The sequence below is a fragment of the Rhineura floridana genome, chromosome 4, assembly GCF_030035675.1.
Source record: "Rhineura floridana isolate rRhiFlo1 chromosome 4, rRhiFlo1.hap2, whole genome shotgun sequence".
In the NCBI taxonomy this organism is placed as follows: Eukaryota; Metazoa; Chordata; class Lepidosauria; order Squamata; family Rhineuridae; genus Rhineura; species Rhineura floridana.
Genome location: NC_084483.1, coordinates 207,527,303 through 207,543,961, shown reverse-complemented (window position 1 = coordinate 207,543,961; position 16,659 = coordinate 207,527,303). Strand labels below are relative to the sequence as shown.

The window sequence follows — 16,659 nt, the reverse complement described above, 5'->3', positions numbered from 1 at the left end:
ATTCCAATGATCCCTCACATGAAATTTGCCTCTCTCTTTTTTTTACAGTAGCCGCATACTAGGTCGACATTTTCATCAAACTGTCCACCATAACCCCAAGAGCTCCTTTCTGGTTGATGATTACCAGTTCAGGTCCAGCCCTCTTCAGTCCCTGCTCTCAACCACCACCGCCACCTCTCTGTTGCCAGGCTGCTCATGCCAGCTGCTCAAGAGTTCATGTGTAACGTCTTCAGCAAGGAAGGCTTTTCCCGTTCACAGAGGCTCCCTATGCAGCTTAGAACCCTGGGTTCTAAACGGTACTGGGAGCTTCCACAATGAAGAAAGGTTCCAGATTGCAGAACCTGTTGGGTTTAAGGAAGCTTGCATGCCACCCCCTTTGATAGGGAGATGTCCCCTCTAGCTAGTATTGGAGGACATCTCTATGCTTGTTTACCATGATGTAACTTCCTAAAGGGTGGGGTTATGTACTTTCTCTTCCTCCTCATGAGTAACTATTCTTTATACTTTTTACCTAAGAAGACTGTCTCTCTTCTTTATTTAACTACTGTGCATGAGGTGGAACTGGTTATTAAGAACATAAGAACATAAGAAGAGCCTGCTGGATCAGGCCAGTGGCCCATCTAGTCCAGCATCCTGTTCTCACAGTGGCCAACCAGGTGCCTGGGGGAAGCCCGCAAGCAGGACCCGAGTGCAAGAACACTCTCCCCTCCTGAGGCTTCCGGCAACTGGTTTTCAGAAGCATGCTGCCTCTGACTAGGGTGGCACAGCACAGCCATCATGGCTAGTAGCCATTGATAGCCCTGTCCTCCATGAATTTGTCTAATCTTCTTTTAAAGCCATCCAAGCTGGTGGCCATTACTGCATCTTGTGGGAGCAAATTCCATAGTTTAACTATGCGCTGAGTAAAGAAGTACTTCCTTTTGTCTGTCCTGAATCTTCCAACATTCAGCTTCTTTGAATGTCCACGAGTTCTAGTATTATGAGAGAGGGAGAAGAACTTTTCTCTATCCACTTTCTCAATGCCATGCATAATTTTATACACTTCTATCTGACCTGCCTTTTCTCTAAACTAAAAAGCCCCAAATGCTGCAACCTTTCCTCGTAAGGGAGTCGCTCCATCCCCTTGATCATTCTGGTTGCCCTCTTCTGAACCTTTTCCAACTCTATAATATCCTTTTTGAGATGAGGTGACCAGAACTGTACACAGTATTCCAAATGCGGCCGCAGCATAGATTTATACAACGGCATTATGATATCGGCTGTTTTATTTTCAATACCTTTCCTAATTATCGCTAGCATGGAATTTGCCTTTTTCACAGCTGCCGCACACTGGGTTGACATTTTCATCGTGCTGTCCACTACAACCCCGAGGTCTCTCTCCTGGTCGGTCACCGCCAGTTCAGACCCCATGAGCGTATATGTGAAATTCAGATTTTTTGCTCCAATATGCATAATTTTACACTTGTTTATATTGAATTGCATTTGCCATTTTTCTGCCCATTCCCTCAGTTTGGAGAGGTCTTTTTGGAGCTCTTCGCAATCCCTTTTTGTTTTAACAACCCTGAACAATTTAGTGTCATCAGCAAACTTGGCCACTTCACTGCTCACTCCTAATTCTAGGTCATGAATGAACAAGTTGAAAAGTACAGGTCCCAATACCGATCCTTGAGGGACTCCACTTTCTACAGCCCTCCATTGGGAGAACTGTCCGTTGATTCCTACTCTCTGCTTTCTGCTTCTTAACCAATTCCTTATCCACAAGAGGACCTCTCCTCTTATTCCATGACTGCTAAGCTTCCTCAGAAGTCTTCGGTGAGGTACCTTGTCAAACGCTTTTTGAAAGTCTAAGTACACTATGTCCACTGGATCACCTCTATCTATATGCTTGTTGACACTCTCAAAGAATTCTAATAGGTTACTGAGACAGGACTTTCCCTTGCAGAAGCCATGCTGGCTCTGCTTCAGCAAGGCTTGTTCTTCTATGTGCTTAGTTAATCTAGCTTTAATAATACTTTCTACCAGTTTTCCAGGGACAGAAGTTAAGCTAACTGGCCTGTAATTTCCGGGATCCCCTCTGGATCCCTTTTTGAAGATTGGCGTTACATTTGCCACTTTCCAGTCCTTAGGCACGGAGGAGGACCCGAGGGACAAGTTACATATTTTAGTTAGCGGATCAGCAATGTCACATTTGAGTTCTTTGAGAACTCTCGGGTGGATGCCATCCGGGCCCGGTGATTTGTCAGTTTTTATATTGTCCATTAAGCTTAGAACTTCCTCTCTCGTTACCACTATTTGTCTCAGTTCCTCAGAATCCCTTCCTGCAAATGTTAGTTCAGGTTCAGGGATCTGCCCTATATCTTCCACTGTGAAGACAGATGCAAAGAATTCATTTAGCTTCTCTGCAATCTCCTGATCGTTCTTTAGTACACCTTTGACTCCCTTATCATCCAAGGGTCCAATTGTCTCCCTAGATGGTCTCCTGCTTTGAATGTATTTATAGAATTTTTTGTTGTTGGTTTTTATGTTCTTAGCAATGTGCTCCTCAAATTCTTTTTTAGCATCCCTTATTGTCTTCTTGCATTTCTTTTGCCAGAGTTTGTGTTCTTTTTTATTTTCTTCATTCGGACAAGACTTCCATTTTCTGAAGGAAGACTTTTTGCCTCTAAGAGCTTCCTTGACTTTGCTCGTTAACCATGCTGGCATCTTCTTGGCCCTGGAGGTACCTTTTCTGATCTGCGGTATGCACTCCAGTTGAGCTTCTAATATAGTGTTTTTAAACAACTTCCAAGCATTTTCGAGTGATGTGACCCTCTGGACTTTGTTTTTCAGCTTTCTTTTTACCAATCCCCTCATTTTTGTGAAGTTTCCTCTTTTGAAGTCAAAGGTGACCGTGTTGGATTTTCTTGGCAATTGGCCAGTTACATGTATGTTTCATTTAATAGCACTGTGGTCACTGCTCCCAATCGGTTCAACAACACTTACATCTCGCACCAGGTCCCGGTCCCCACTGAGGATTAAGTCCAGGGTTGCCGTCCCTCTGGTCAGTTCCATGACCAACTGGTCTAGGGAATAGTCATTTAAAATATCTAGAAACTTTGCTTCTTTGTCACCCATTGCTACCACATTTCCTAGTTTGGATGCTTCCTCAATTTCATATCTCATCTCAAGGTCTCCCTGAGCATTTTGATCAGGGGGACGATAGATCGTTCCCAGTATTCTCCAATCTCCTGTTGCTAAATATACTTCTGCTAAGAAATAGGACGACAAATTGTTCCTATTTCATTTAAAAACCAAACAGAACCTGCGGCTGATCTTTTGAGCAGCCATCATGAGCAACATGACAAAAGGGCTGAGGTTGAAAGAGTGTCGCTGCAGCCTCTTTGTACCCTCTGCAGTCAGGGAACAACTGAAGGGGCCTTCTGTCAATATGAGATGCGGTTATGAGATGTCGATCATTTTCCCCTCAAAATGATCAACAGTCTTCCGCCTGTGACCTTGGAGTGTTCCCTTTATCCACCTGCTACTGTTGCAGCTGGCCAGTTTGAGAACTGGGATGAATGAATGAATGAACCAACCAATGAACGGAGCCAGCTTGAGCTTGTCTGGGCTGGCACCATCTGCATGGTGGTGGCGGGCACGCTCCTGTCCAATTAGGAAATGCAACGGACGGGTCATTAAGATTCATTTAGACAGCCTCTCTGTGCCATGCCGTGCTGCCCAGCCTCCTCATTTCAGGGAGATGGCAATTCCGGCCCCCACCCCCATCGTAGTGGCCTCCACCTTGAAACGTGCTCCAAGGGCACTGCAGAAAGAAGAGGCCCTCTGCAAGCTGCAGAGATGGTGGCCACGGAAGGACAAGGCATATATAACTCAATGTCAGAGCACGCTCTTTGCATGCGGAGGGTCCAAGGTTTCATTCTTGGCATCTCCAGGTAAAGGGATCTTTGGGGAAAGGGCTATGAAACCATCCACCTGAGCTCTTGGGGAGTGGCTGCCAGTCAGAGCAGACAAGGATTGAACTAGAAGTACTAATGGTCTGGCTCAGTCTAAGGCAGTTTTATATGTGTTTAACTGCTTCTTGCCACCCATCTGCAAATATTTTTTCGTAAAAACATAAGGAGAGCCCTGTTGGATCCGGCCAGTGGCCCACCTAGTTCAGCATCGTGTTCTCACAGTGGCCAACCAGATGCCTTAATGGGAAGCCCGCAAACAGAGAAGGGCCAAAGCTCACTGGCAGAGCCTCTGCCTTGCATGCAGAAGGTCCTGGTTTAATCCCCAATGGCATTCCCAGGGAGGGCTAGGGTTGTGCCATCTGACACTCTGCCAGTCAGAGTGGACAATACTGAGCTAGGTGGACCATGGTTTGAGGCAGTATAAGTCAGCTTCCTCGGTTCCTATGGCCTGAGCGCAACAGCACTCTCCCCACTTGTGATACAAGCATGCTTACTGCCTCTGACAGCGGAGGTGGATCCTAGCCACCGTGGCTAGTGGTCACTGATAGCCTTCTCCTCCATGAATTTGTCTAATCCTCTTTTAAAGCCATCCAAGGTGGTGGCCATCACTGCCTCCTCTGGGAGTGAATTTCAGTTTGACCAGAGCTTGGAAAAGTTACTTTTTTTGAACTACAACTCCCATCAGCCCCAGCCAGCATGGCCACTGAATTGGGCTGATGGGAGTTGTAGTTCAAAAAAAAAAAACTTTTCCAAGCTCTGAGTTTGACTATGCGCAGCATGAAGAAGTATTTCCTTTTGTCTGTCCTGAATCTTCCAATGTTCATCTTCTTTGGATGACCCTTGGTTCTAGGGCTGTAAGAGAGGGAGAAAAACTTTTGTCCACTGTCTCCACACCATGAATTATTTTAAACCTCTATCATGTTTCAACAAGTCTTTTAAGTTGAGACCTTGTCCCAGTCTGCTTCTGTGTTGGAATCGCTTTTTAATATGCTTTTAAACCTTTTTTTTTAACAATATGTTTTTAACCTTTTTTTTTAAGATGTCTTCAAAGCTTTTTTAAAAAAATGTTTTTAAACTTGTTTTGTTTCAATGTATTTTAAAGTCTGTTTTTATTATGTTTTAAAGTGTTTTTAGTGCTTTTGTTTGCCACCCTGTGCTTCTGCTGGGAGGAAGGGCGGGATATAAATCAAATAACTAACTGACTAAATAAATAATGTTATCCCCCCGCCTTACATTTTCACTAAACTAAAAAGCCCCCAATGTTGTAACCTTTCCTCATAGGGGAGTGGCTCCATCCTCTTGATCATTTTAGTTGCCCTTTTCCAATTCTACAATACCTTTTTCAGGTGAGGCAACCAGAGCTATACATAGTATTCCAAGTGTGGTTGCACCATAGATTTGTATAAGAACATTATGACATCAACAATTTTATTTTCAGTCTGTTTCCTAATTATCCTTAACATGGCATTCACCTTTTTCACAGCTGCTGCACACTGGGTTGACATCTTCATTGCAGAATCATAGAATAGTAGAGTTGGAAGGGGCCTACAAGGCCATCACATCCAGCCCCATGCTCAATGCAGAAATCTAAATTAAAGCATCCCCAACAGGTGGCTGTCCAGGTGCCTCTTGAAGGCCTCTAGTGTTGGAGAGCCCACCACCTCCCTAGATCATTGGTTCCATTGTCATATGGCACACTGGGGAAGTTTTTCCAGATTTCCAGTCGAAATCTGGCTTCCTGTAACTTCAGCCCATTACTCTGTGTCCTGCACTCTGGGATGAATGAGAAGAGATCCCAGCCCTTCTCTGTATGACAACCTTTCAAGTACTTGAAAAGTGCTATCGTATCTCCCCGCAGTCTTCTCTTCTCCAGGCTAAACATGCCCAGTTCTTTCAGTCTCTCCTCACAGGGCTTTGTTTCCAGTCCCTGATCATCCTTGTTGCTCTCCTCTGAACCCGTTCCAGTTTGTCTGCATCCTTCTTAAAGTATGATGTCCAGAGCTGGATGCAGAACTCAAGATGAGGCCAAACCAGTACCGAATAGTTGGGAACTAGCACTTCACGCACTTTGGAAACCATACTTCTGTTAATGCAGCCTAAAACAGGATTTGCCTTTTTTGCAGCCACATTGCAATGTTGGCTTACCTTCAGCTTGTGATCAAGCTATCCACCATGACCCCAAGGTCTCATTCATGCTCATTCACCACCATTTCAGACCCGATTAGCATATATGTGAACTTAGGATATTTTGCCCCAATATGCAGGACTTTACACTCGCTTACATGGAATCTCATTTGACATTCACCCAGTTTGGAGAAATCCTTTTGGATCCCTTTTTGTTCTTACCACCTTGAACAATTGGGTGACATCAGCAAATTTAACCACCTGACTACTCACCCCTACCTCCATGCCATGTAGGAACAAGTTAAAAAGCACATATCCTAAGATCACTCCATGGGAGACCCCACTTCTGGACCATGGTGAGCAGTGTCCACTTATTCCAGTGCTCAGATTCCTGTCCTTTGAACAGTTAATGACCCATAGGAGGACCTCTCCTCTTACCTCTTGACTGCTAAGCCTCCTTAGGTGCCTTTGGTGAGACTTTCTTTTTCCTTTTCCTCTCTTTTTCTATCCTGCCAGACCCCCACACTGGCCTGTGGGCCCAGCCTGCATTTGTAGTGAATGTTCATTGTCCATTCATCAGTTGGCATTCATTAGTCACAGCTAAGCAAGGCAGCATTTGATGCATAACATTCTCTTTGCACCTAAGCCAGCAGTCCCCCATCTGATGCCCTCCAGACGTTTTGAACTACAGCTCCCATACGCCTCAGTCAGCACAGTGGTATGATACTAAATGGGAGCTTGGCCATGCTGACTGGGGCTGATGGGAGTTGTAGTACAGAAGATCCGGAGGAGAGCAGATTAAGGTTATCACACTGAGGAGGGCCGGGATCTCTTCTCAATCATCCCAGAGTGCAGGACACGGAATAATGGGCTCAAGTTATAGGAGATTTCAGCTGAACATCAGGAAAAGCTTCCTAAGTGTTAGAGCCATACAACAATGGAACCAATGACCTAGAGAGGTAGTGGGCTCTCCAACACTGGAGGCATTCAAGAGGCAGCTGGCAGCCATCTGTCAGGAATGCTTTGATTTGGATTCCTGTATTGAGCAGGGGGTTGGACTTGATGGCCTTACAGGCCCCTTCCAACTCTACTATTCTATGATTCTAACGTAGGGATTAAGAGACAGTCACCTCTCAAGGCCACCTCTCTACATTAGGAGCCCCTTCAACCAGGGGCAGAAAAATAGTCCTGATCCCAATGTCATGGCACGTCAACTCCCCAAACTATCCCATTCTACTGGGCCTTGGGGCTAGAGATGTGAAGACCCGGAAACAAAACTGAAAAATAGGGGGGAACCATTTTTTCAATTTTTCTCAAAAAAATTGGGAATAAAATGTTTGTTAATTTTTCTGGCCTTTCGCATCTCTCTCTCTGGGGCTAGTGGTAGCAAGCTTACTTAGGTGAGGTCATGTCATGTATAGTCTCTTTCAGTAAGGCAAAGTGTGAATAAGCAAGGGCACATCAGGTAAGGTCAGGTTCTGGACATTATGGATTGACAGGGCCAAATATATCTACATCCATGCAGGCCTGGTCAGGACCACAAAAAGCTCTCACGGAGCTCTGTTGGCTGCAGCTGTCTCTCCGCAGGCAACAGAGGGATGTTGTCTCAGCAAAGGACTGAAGGCACCTGAAGGGTAGCATGCCTGTTCTGGAGGAGCTGGCTGTTCTTAAATCTCCAGCAGAAAAATTCAAATATGTAAAAAGCTTTTTGTGACTCCCTTTGGTCCTTGCTTTGTATTAGTAACACAGCCGTATTTTCTTTGAAGGTCTGAGAGTATTTAGTTGCTTACAGATTAAGGTTTCATTCATGTTTATGTACTGTATATGGATATTGTTTATGTATTTTGCTTTGTAAATTAATTTGATATGTTTTTATTGTACCTTGTGTATTTTACTGTAAACAGCTTTGAGATCTTTTAGATAGTAAGCAGTCTATAAACGGAAATAATAATAATAATAATAATAATAATAATAATAATAATAATAATAATAATAATAATAATAATAATAATAATAATAGTCCCTGTCCAGTTTGGTAACCACTGGCTACTATGAGGTGAAGGACATGGAGGCACTGCTAGTGAATTATCCTTTGGGCCTGAGGAAAGGAGAAGAGCCACACCCTCAGCCCGAGAGGGCACTGGAAAAAGTGCAGAGGGTTCCTCCGAGTGGGGCTTCCTGTATCCCACCCTCATCTGAGGTTTCCTTGGGGCACATAGGGAGCTGGAGGTGGGGGCCACAACTTAGTGCAGCAAATTCTCCACCACCAAAAAATGCTTCTTCCAAAACTCCACTCCAGAGGCAGAGCAGGCAAAGACTGATTCCAGATAGTTTGGGATACAGAGGCTGAGCTGTTGACATTTGGCCAAGTGGTGACGCTTATCTTTCATTCCAGAAGACCCCAGCCTTGCATATATGAGTTGTTGACAGGGGAGACCTTTTTGATCCCAGACGTTCTCTGTTCATATCTTCTCACCCCATAGTTAATTGATTACAGATAGGTTCTTACATGGATTGCTGACTTCCATCAGAAGCCAACTGGAAGATGGAAACTGCAGCTAGTACTTCCACTTGCTATTTGTTCAAAAGGAATTGAATTCACAGCAAGAGGCCATTAAATGCCAAGAGTGATGAACCATGGGCCCTTTTCATGTTCAGATTGCTAAGCCACTCACTTTTCAATCAGGCTAGCATTTATAAAGGCAATGATGTTGGTGGTGGTGGTTTTGTTAGCAGGTGAACTAGTTGTATTTAATTGTATCCAAATTGTGCGTGATTTTTTCCCCTTTAAAAAGTCTAGTTTTACTCATTTATTCTGTGCAGCCTGACTCAAGAAAGGGCCAAGTGGGAAAACTTGGAACTAATTATACGTAATGAAGTTCCCTGGGTCTTCTGAACAGAGATTCTTACATTTATACCTTGAAGCGGTTCTTCGCACAATAGGGCCTCTTGCAATTGCTCCCACACAGGGAGCTGAGATGTCTGACCATGAGGTTTATCTCTGCACTTTCATCAGACATGGCTGGTGGCACTAACCTCACATGGGGGCTGATCTGTGGGATGATGAGGCAGTGTGTGAGCAGCGCACTGAGTGGAGCACATAAGCACAGGAGACAGAGTCATGTGGCTTACTCATGGTGGCATACTAGGAGAACAACAGTACTTTTCATTCATTTATTGCACAGATTTAGAAGCTGCTTTTCTCCAAAGCTTAAAGCGGTGGACTAATCATAAAATTATCAGATTGCTACAAAACACAACAACAAATGCACATGACAACTTTTCTTTCTCTCCCCCAAAGAGGTAAAGGTGTCCCCGCACTTGTAGTGCGAGTCATTTCCGACTCTTAGGGTGACGTCTTGCGACGTTTACTAGGCAGACCGTATATATGGGGTGGGATTGCCAGTTCCTCTCCCCCAAGCCTTCTTGAATTAGTCTGTTTCATTTCTGCAGCTTTTTCTCTTTGTTGGCTTCCTGTTTTTAGTATTATTTTATTTTAATACGAATTATGTTTTACTTTCTGTTGTTTACTCCACTCAGGTATTCTTTGAATGCAGAGTGGCTTATAAAATTTTTGAAATGGATAATAATAAATAAAATGAAAACAGGCATCATCATCAAAATCAAATAAATAAGCCACAAAACATGATGAAATTGACTGAAAGCTGGCCAGAAAAGAAATATTTTAACCCCTTCTAAATGTCAGCGGAGTTGTAGATTTTACTATACCCTCACACAGAAGGTTCCAGAATTTAGGGGCCACTGCTGCAAAGGCCCTGCTTGAAGCCACTATTGCCGTTACTTGCGTTATTTGTCATAAGGATGGAATAACATGCAATACCAACTGACTAGGTCTCAATTGGTGCATAGGTTCCTACAAGGGCCCCAAGTGGGCCCAATCACACCAACAGCCAAGTAAATGGTATCTGTCCAAAGTTCATTCCATCATGAGGCGAAGGAGAAAGAAGGAGGAGGAAGGGTAGTGTTTAATTCTCTGACTCAGGTGGCAAAATGTATTGGGCTAGTTGTAGCAAATTGGACCTCTGGGACAGGACTGCATAAGGAGAAAAGCAAAGTAGCCAGCTGTATTTATTCTCATTATATTTATTTATTATGTTTGTACACTGCCCCATAACATGAGGATCTCTGTAACATAACATGAGGATCTCTGTAAACCATGTAGGGGCAGGGGAATTGCATAAATACAACGAAACAGAACTTGCTACGCACCCAAAATCAAAGGCAGATTTTCAAAACAGGCCTCGGTGACCTTGATTATTTCAAAGGCCTGGTAGACAGAGTGGTCTTCACCTGAGGCTTGTCTGGTTCTGTCTTTGTGGTCTTTTCAGCACCAGGTGGCACTAACCACCTGTCAAAGTTTACCTTTGGGGGTGGGGTGGGGTGGGGGAGGAAAGGATCCACCTTACTGGCTGGATCCAGATCCCTGCCCATGCTATAGCCTCTTCCCTTACCACATCCATGGATTCTAAAACCCAGTACTTATGGTCTTCTGAAGCTACTAGTTTAAAAAGAAAAGAAAGAGATTAATTTTAAAATGCAGTTGGGCAGGAGGGGGGAGGGAAACATTGTAATCAGTGGAGACTTGTTGCTCCAGTGCCAGCAGGGCAGTGAATCTGCTCCAGATTTTAGTCTGGTCTTTCAAGGAGCTGTCCAAGTTGCTGAAACCTGACATTGGAAACACTACTCTCCACTGATTGTAATAGACCTTTCCTAGTTTTTCTTCTGCAAAGAGAAAGATCATAAAATCATAGAATAGTAGAGTTGGAAGTGGCATATAAGGTCATGGGAGTCCAATCCCCTGCTCAATGCATGAATCCAACTTAAAGCGTACCCAACAGGTGCCTGTCCAGCTGCCTCTTGAAGGCCTCCAGTGTTGGAGAGCCCACCACCTCCCTAGGTCATTGGTTCCATTTTCGTACCCCTCTAACAGTTAGGAAGTTTTTCCTGATGCTCATTCGATGATTAATGTTACCCTTGCCACGTGCTCCTGAAATGAAAGATCCTCTGAACTGTTGCTCTCTCCTTCCAGATCTGCGTCATGGAGTGTGAGGGGAAGCTGTTCTCCAGTGCCACCTGGGGACTCTGCAGCAAAGCCACTGAAGGAAAGGCATCTTCTCCACTAGATCTTGACAGCCTGGAAGAAGAAGCTAACCGGCCCTTGGAGATGTGGGACAGCAACCTGCTTGGAAGAAGAGGCAACCTGAAACATGTTGGTGGCCTGACCAGAATGGTGGATCTCAGCAAGGCAGGAGATGAGAAGCGAGTTTCCAAAGTCAGCTCTCTTCTCCATCAGCTGGAGGAAGAAGATGGCGCCAGTGATGGAAGCCAAGCTCCACTGAGAGACTTACCAGGTCAGCTTGAGATCTCCAAGGGGGTGAGTGGCTTCCTGGGTGGACCATTCAGTTATGGGCAAGTGGCAGAGCCTGGGGTGCAGGAGCTCCAGAAACGATTTGGAGGCTTCATTGGCGTCCGGAAGTCAGCCCGCAAGTGGCATAACCAGAAGAGGTTCAGTGAGTTTCTGAAGCAGTATCTCGGGATGTCTCCACGTTCCATCGAGTACGACGGCTTGTCTGATGACCCAAAGGAGCAGAACGAGATCTAGATGGATGGACTCCCTCTGGTGTTGTTTTGTTTTTCTTGTACCACCAACTTATAGTGAATTGGTTCAGATCTGCCATATCCAAAGAAGCCAACCCTCTTCCTTCTTTCATGGTAAATTCTCCCAGCCAGCCAACCCTTGCCATCAAAGGGGCAGTCTAGGGTCTCTTGGAAATAAAACTCAAAATCACCTTATGTAAGAGTATTTCACACATATCACAGCACAGCCCTAAGCACAATTACTCAGAAACAAATTCCTCTGGATTCAATTAGACTTAGGACCCATCTACACATTGTCCAGAACAAAGTGGTACATGAAGATGGTAGAATTCTGGACTGGACCACTTCAGACAGCATGTGGGAGTCTTTTCTTTTTTTAATTATCCCTATCTCCAAATCTCCCTGCATGTAATAAACTAACACATTAGGGAGAGAGCTACTCTTAGCCGTTCCCTCTGGTGAACTAGCTTTCTACATGCAGAAGAGTTGCTCTTCTTGTTCTGTTTTGTGGGGAACTTTCAGAAAGTGTGACTAACCCTTAGCAGCAGTCTGAAATGATCCAGCTCAGAATCCGTCCCCCTCATTCTGTGTAATGCAGGTTGCCAAGTATTTTGGACTACAAGCGGGCAGTAGGGAGCTGAAGGGAGTTGTAGTCCAAAACATCTGGAGGGCACCAGATTGGGGAGAGCCAGTGTAGTGTGTAGATAAGTTCTTGGCTTCCATATAAGCCTGCTTGGGATATTTGTAGACGTCTTCAGATAGCTAAAGATGACACAAGGCTCTGGTTTCCACTTTGCAGCTTCGATTTATTTAGAGCCGGGATTGAACTGGGACCAAGTCGAGATCCTGGATAAGTTTCCAAATGGGGTTGACATCTTTGGAATGGCAGTGCAATGGTGTTTGTGGATTTTTGTTACACGTTTCCCATTTCTCTTTCTCTCTCTCCCCATGGCATGCATTTTGTCAAAGCCGCTGTCTCTGGGCTGTCACTTTCAAAGGTGTATTTTTGTAAACAGCGGGAAGAGGAGCCAGAGAGACCTCCGTTGCCCCCTTCCTCCCCCCTGCCTGATGATGGTTCTCTCAAGACGCATGACTGATCATTAGCGATGTAGCAGAGTTGGGTACTTACTCCTGTTAACCATCGAATGTCTAAAATCTACAGAAGGGAAAATGAGATACAAGCCCTGTCCTTTTTAATTGTTTCAGACACAGAGATTTCTCCATTAAACTTGTACATAGCAAAAAGGAAAAAAAAAGAGAAAAGATTAATAAATTAGTTTTCTATTTCTACTGTAGCGTTGTGGTCGGCACACCGCCAAAGAGTATGGTGTTACTGTGCAGCCTCCCAGACCATCCCTGATGATTCATCCTGACCACCCCACTCTCTCTAGGCTTCAGTGGAGATATGGGTCGCCAAAGCCTGCTCACAGCCTAGGAATGTACGTAGCTACTCAATCACGTTCCCCAGCTTTCCTGAGCCACAGGAAATCTCAAGGGAAATGTTAAGATCGATCTCCATGTATCGGAGACTTGCAGGAATTTTTTATTTTTTAATACCTGTGTGCTTATTACACGCTAATCTGGCAAGAGTGAGGAGCGGCCAGGGAAGTGCAGTCCAGAGCTTGGAAAAGTTACTTTTTTGAACTACAACTCCCATCAGCCCCAGCCAGCACACTGATGGGAGTTGTAGTTCAAAAAGTAACTTTTCCAAGCTCTGGACTTCAGTTGCACACAATAGCCATTCAAAGAGGGCAAAGTACCAGATGGTAAAATGCACGTGCAAGACAGCATTTGGAAAGAGAAACTGTATATACAGTAGGTGTTTGTACGTTAATGCTAGGAGCCTTCCAGGCTGGAGTGCTTAGTTTTAACAGAGAACAAAGATATAGTGGGCACGATAGAAGGGCTGGAGCTCAATGGCAAAGGATGTGCTTTGCATGCAGATGGTCCTAGGTTCAATCCCCAATGACATTTCCATGTAGAGCTGGGAGACAGCTCCTGCCTTAAAACCTGGAGAGCCCCTGCCAGTCAGTGTGGACAGTTCTGAGTCCAACAGACCAATGGGCCTGACTTGATGGAAGGCAGCTTCCTAACCTAGTGGAATGGAGAAAACTAGTGAGCAGTGATTATACAAACGCTATAGGAAGATTGGGCTAGTGCATACTGGAAGAGGCATCGCACCGTACATCAAAGAGGACACAGAGTCCAGCAAACTAGAAATCCCAAAAGGGGCAGACTCTCCACAGGATCCCTTTGAGTGGCGATACCAGGCCCCAAGAGTAATTTAGTACTGGGGATATACTATTGTCCCTGTGGAACAGGTTCAGATGAGGGCAACAAGGATGATCAGGGGGCTGGAAAGAAAGCCCTATGAGGAGAGACTGAAAGAACTGGGCATGTTTAGCCTGGAGAAGACTGAGGGGAGATACGATAGCACTCTTCAAGTACATGAAAGGTTGTCACATAGAGGAGGGACAGGATCTCTTCTCGATCGTCTCAGAGTGCAGGACATGGAATAATGGGCTCAAATTGCAGGAAGCCAGATTTCGACTGGACATCAGGAAAAACTTCCTAACTGTCAGAGTGGTACAACAATGGAATCAATTACCTAGAGAGGTAGTGGGCTCTCTGACACTGGAGGCATTCAAGAGGCAGCTGGACAGCCATCTGTTGGGAATGCTTTGATTTGGATTCCTGCATTGAGCAAGGGGTTGGACTTGATGGCCTTATAGGCCCCTTCCAACTCTACTATTCTATGATTCTATGACCAAAATGGTAACCTAAATGCCGGTGCCCTAGAACAATTGGTTATGGAACTGACCAGAGGGTCAGTGGCCCTGGAGTTTCTCTCAACTGGCATCAAGGACTCAGTTTGAGAGGTAAGTGTTGCTGAACCAATGGGGAACAAAAATCATAGTGCTATCAAATTCAATATATATGTAAGCAGACAACTGTCAAGAAAATCCAACATGACTTCAAAAGAGAAAATTTTCCTCAAAATGAGATTGGTAAAAAGCAAGTTCAAAGGGAAATCTCTCCAAAATGCTTGGGGGTTGTTTAAAATTGCAATATTAGAAGCTCAGCTAGAATCTTTAATGCAGATCAAGCAAGGTACCACCAGGGCCAAGAGGATGCCAGCGTGGTTAATGAGCAGAGTCAAAGAAACTATTACAGGCAGCAAGGCTTCCTTCAGAAAATGGAAGTCTTGCCCAAATGAGCACAAGAAACAACAACACTGCAAACAAAATGCAAGTAGAGAATAAGCAATACAAAACAGATTTTGTTGAACACATCACTAAAAACTTTTAAGACTAACAATAATATTTAAATACATTAGTAGGAGGAGACCAGCTAGGGAGGCGGCTGAACCTCTGGATGGCATGTGAGTTAAAGGAGGATAAGGAGATTGCAGAGAAGTTGAATGAATGCATCTGTCAACAGCAGGATATAGGACAGATCCCTGAACCTACTTTCACAGGAAGGGAGCCTGAGGAACTGAGGCAAATTGTGGTGACAAGTGATGAACTTCTAGGCCTTATTGACAAATTAAAAACAGATTGTGCACCGGGTCTAGATGGCATCCACCCTAGGTTTCTTACAGAACTCAAATGTGAAATTGCTGATCTTCTAACAAAAATCTGTACCTTGTCCCTAAGATCAGTCCCCATACCTGAGGACCGGAAAGTGGCCAATGTAACACCAGTGTTAAAAAAGGAATCCAGGGGGATCTGAACTGGTTAGGTTAACAACTGTTCTGGGAAAACTGGTGGAAAGTTGCCAAGCATATGGAAAAACAAGTCTTCCTGTAACAGAACCAGTATGGTTCCGCAAGTGTAAGCCCTGTCTGTCTAACCTTTTAGAGTACTTTGAGAGTGTCAGTATGGAAAGGAGTAAGCCAGTAAACGTTAACTATATCCAAGATTAGCCATACTCAGAGCAGACCCACTGAAATCAATGGAACTGAGTAATTTAAATATCAGCAGGTTTGAGAAACCAAAAGATTTGCAGAAGTCCCAAAAATTCTGGGGAGGGAGGGTGAACCAAGGTGCCCCTAAAGCAGCTCAGTGGGAATACTCCATGGGCATGTGATGCTGACATTGATGGGAGAAGGGCAGAACACCAGGAGTTAGGGATAATGGAATGAAGTGTCCTGAATAGGAGTCCTGAACACTGCAACATTTCCTTGCAGTCCCATTTCTAATGGTATAATGAAGAGGGGGGCTTTCCCCCATCACTGAGTGACATCAGTTAATCCCTAAAATATCTGTGAGACAGCAGGGATGGGAACAACAGACGTTCTTATGGTGACACATCATAGGGTTGTTTATTTGTTTTTTATTTATTTATTTATCTATTGCATTTGTATACCGCCCCATAGCTGAAGCTCTCTGGGTGGTTTCCAGTAACTAAAAACATTAAAACAAATATACAAATTTAAAAACACCAGAACAAAAGTCATACTATCCAACACTCAACATATCTTGTGCATCTAGATCTCACATTCTTCCCATGTTCACTCACACACACACACACACACACACACACACACACACACACACACACACATTCCTTGTTGCGTTTCTGAACAATTACCTCTCTTTATCTCTTGGGTCCTTGATGAGTTGTTGCTTCCGCTCCTGATTTCCCCCCCCCCCATCACAAAAGGCAGAAGAACAAAGCACAATGAAGGAACCTGCTTGGAAAGAGTAGGCAATGCCCATCAGCAACAGAGGATTCATCTCAGACGTTTATTAGAAGTTCTCTCCTGGGGGCTGACATTGTGGGATAATAACGAGACGAGTTAATCATACTAAATTGAGGGTTTGCTGGAAGAAGGAAAGTCATATTATCTATCCAGAAATATAGGACATCGTCCTCTCCAAAAACGAGAACCTTTTCCCTCACAAGAGAAGTATTGTTAAAAGTTCAAGATGGTTGACTGTGCAAAGAGCTGTGCATTGCA

At 44.4% G+C, this 16,659-nt stretch overlaps 1 protein-coding gene across 1 annotated transcript in view; it reads left to right on the top strand.

Annotated features, from left to right (window-relative positions):
* Nucleotides 1-12,905, top strand: part of PNOC (prepronociceptin) — a 70,306-nt gene extending 57,401 nt beyond the window's left edge. The window contains exon 3 of the mRNA XM_061626504.1: nucleotides 11,128-12,905. Coding sequence (XP_061482488.1) covers nucleotides 11,128-11,700 — 573 coding nt within the window. The 3' untranslated portion in view covers nucleotides 11,701-12,905. The remainder of the gene's footprint in view (nucleotides 1-11,127) is intronic.
* Nucleotides 12,906-16,659: the final 3,754 nt, after the last annotated feature.